Raw genomic sequence first — 2,584 nt, forward strand, 5'->3', positions numbered from 1 at the left:
GGGTCTGCATGTACAGGTCGGGGTGTGCCGGGGGAGAACAAAATCCTGGGCGTTCGGCTGTTACCCAGGTGAATCTCTCCTGAGCGGAAGTGCTGTGTACCATTGTCCTGAATGTGGTTCAGTCCCAACCCAGGTCACCTCCAGCCGAGGAGCAGCTCCAGGGCACTGCCAGCAGCATCTCCTGGAATGTGTGTTTTCATTCCCTGTGGTGCCCTGAGCTGGCCACTGCTGAGCTTGATGAAATCAGATAGTCTTACTAAGTGGAGGGAGAATTACACGTATTTAAAAGTGGACATTTGAGAAAGAAGCTAAGTCCTGGTATTCTTAGAAAATGTTAAATTTGTTTTTTGGCAAATTTGTTGTTTTCCTTAAAAAGTTTTTGAATGGGTAATATATTTACATGATCTAAAATATAAAATGTTACCCAGTGAAAAGTCTCCTTTATTCCTCTGTGCTCAATTGTCCACCGCCGCACCCCCCCCCAGTCTATATGAAATTACTTTTTAGTAATCTTATTCTTGCAGATACAAATGCACATGTGTGGTTTTACACCCCTCCCCTGTTTTACACAGACACATGGTACACGGTGTCCTCTGCTCCTTGGAGATACTCCCCACATTGCTTGAGTCTTCCAGTAAAGGGAGAAACAAAATGTCTTTAATGAAGGCGTGCCCATTAGTTTTATAGAGAGTGCTGCTTGGGCTGATAGGGAAAGAGATTCACTTGGAATTATCAAAAATAATAGTAATAGTGTCTGCTGAGGGTTTGTGGTTTTAATGAACCTGGATACGTGAATGCTACTTTGCCTTTTAGAAATTGAAATTTTAAAAAATCTCCCAGTGGGTGGGTCTTTGGATTATCAGTAATGAAAACTTTCATTTGTATGTCAGTTTGGCTTGGAATCATTTTCAGTACCTGTCTCTTTTTTCTTTTTTTTAACATCGTACGCCACCACCCCATTTTTCTTCTGCCTAAAACATTTTACTTCTTTAGTTCCCATCCATATTACCTGTGAAATAGTACTTTTTTCCCAGCCTGGAACTGATTTTGAAGGAGTGTAGGAATAGATTTTTTAAAAGTCTCTTGCCATCTCCGAATGCTATAGTACTTCATTTTCTTCATGTTTCTATCATGAGCAGACTATCTTGCGACTGTTTTACCACATGGGAAAGATCCAAGTTGGCTTACCTGTTTTTCTCCCCTGGAATTCCTTCTTTTTCCTTTGTAAAGACTAAAGTATTAGACTCTCATCTTTAGTCTTTGTCCCCATTTATTGCGGATCGGGTAGTAACAGTTCTGGGATTCTTTAGTGACTTAAGCGCTAAGTTTACAGAGAATAATGACCATCCTTTGGGGTGACAGGATGCAGTGAGACTAAATTAACTTTGTTTTCTGAAATCTGTTTCAGCAACTTTACCAGATCCTGACAGACTTTGATATCCGGTTTTATATGTATGAACTACTTAAAGTAAGTGGCATTCATAAACAGTGAATTTTTTCAGGCTTATTCATTAAAAGAGAAGTTTTTGAAAGGACATAGAGAATTCCAACAGAATATTTCTTGATACCCAGAGAATTCCGTGAGGTTTGTTTTTTGGGTTTTGTTGTTTTCTTTTGTTTTACTTATATTGAGGCCTCCATTGTGGGATCTTTATGGTGGAACCGAGAAAGATGGCCAAGTCACGGGATACCAGGGACATCATGCCAAAGATTAGAACTGCCCTCTTCATAGCGCTTGTTGGCCCTTGCAGGGGTTTTTTTTTTTGCTGCTTAATTGAAACTTACTGTGAGTTTTCACTGCATAACAAATCATCCAAACTTAATAACTTAAAAAATGATTGATTATTTCTATAATTCCGTGAGTTATCTGAGTGAGTCTTTTGGTCTGAGTTATCTTGATGGGGCAAGTTGGTCAGGGTGGCCCAAGATGGCCTTGTTCACATGTCTGGGGTGCAGCTGGAATAGCTGAGGTCTCACCCTTCAGGGGGTTAGTCTGGGCGTCTTCCCATGTGGTCTCGAGGTTCCTAGCAGCGAGAGGGTAAACCTGGGTGGGTAAACACTTTGAGGCTCTGCTCGTGGCATGTTTGCTAATGTCTTGTTGGCCAGAGCAAGTCACATGGTTAAGGCTAGATTCAGAGGGTGGAGAAGTAGACCCCATCTCTTAATGGGCAGAGCATCGAAGTCACATTGGAGGGACATGCGTACAGGGATGATAGGCATTCATGGCCATCTTTTTATTGTCATTTCTAATCCTCTTCTCGTAGCCTTTAGCCTACACCTCGATCCCTGGCTAGTTAATTTGACACACAGGAAGAGGTGATGGGTAGACCTTCTAGGAGACTTACTAATCACAAGACTAAAATTTTCCAGCATTACTGATTGATGGAGGAATCAATCTTTTTACCTTGTCTAGATTAATCCTTAGGTAAAGAATTCTAAAAAGGTTTGTAGAATGGAATAGATCAGTGGTTCCTAAGTTTTTTTAGGGTCGTGGGTCACTAAAAAGCTAATGAAAGCTATGGACTCATCCCCAAAATGCATGTATAAATGACACAGCATGACATAAAATTTGTTTGTTTGTTTG

General features: G+C 40.8%; 1 protein-coding gene across 1 annotated transcript in view; it reads left to right on the forward strand.

Moving 5' to 3' along the window:
• The window catches only part of CSNK2A2 (casein kinase 2 alpha 2), a gene marked incomplete at its 5' end in the record, with an annotated part of 29,623 nt that overhangs the window by 17,528 nt on the left and 9,511 nt on the right, over nucleotides 1-2,584 (forward strand). The window contains one exon of the mRNA XM_023523134.1: nucleotides 1,409-1,468. Coding sequence (XP_023378902.1) covers nucleotides 1,409-1,468 — 60 coding nt within the window. The remainder of the gene's footprint in view (nucleotides 1-1,408; nucleotides 1,469-2,584) is intronic.

The sequence above is a fragment of the Pteropus vampyrus genome, unplaced genomic scaffold (assembly GCF_000151845.1).
Source record: "Pteropus vampyrus isolate Shadow unplaced genomic scaffold, Pvam_2.0 Scaffold379, whole genome shotgun sequence".
NCBI classification, from domain to species: domain Eukaryota; kingdom Metazoa; phylum Chordata; class Mammalia; order Chiroptera; family Pteropodidae; genus Pteropus; species Pteropus vampyrus.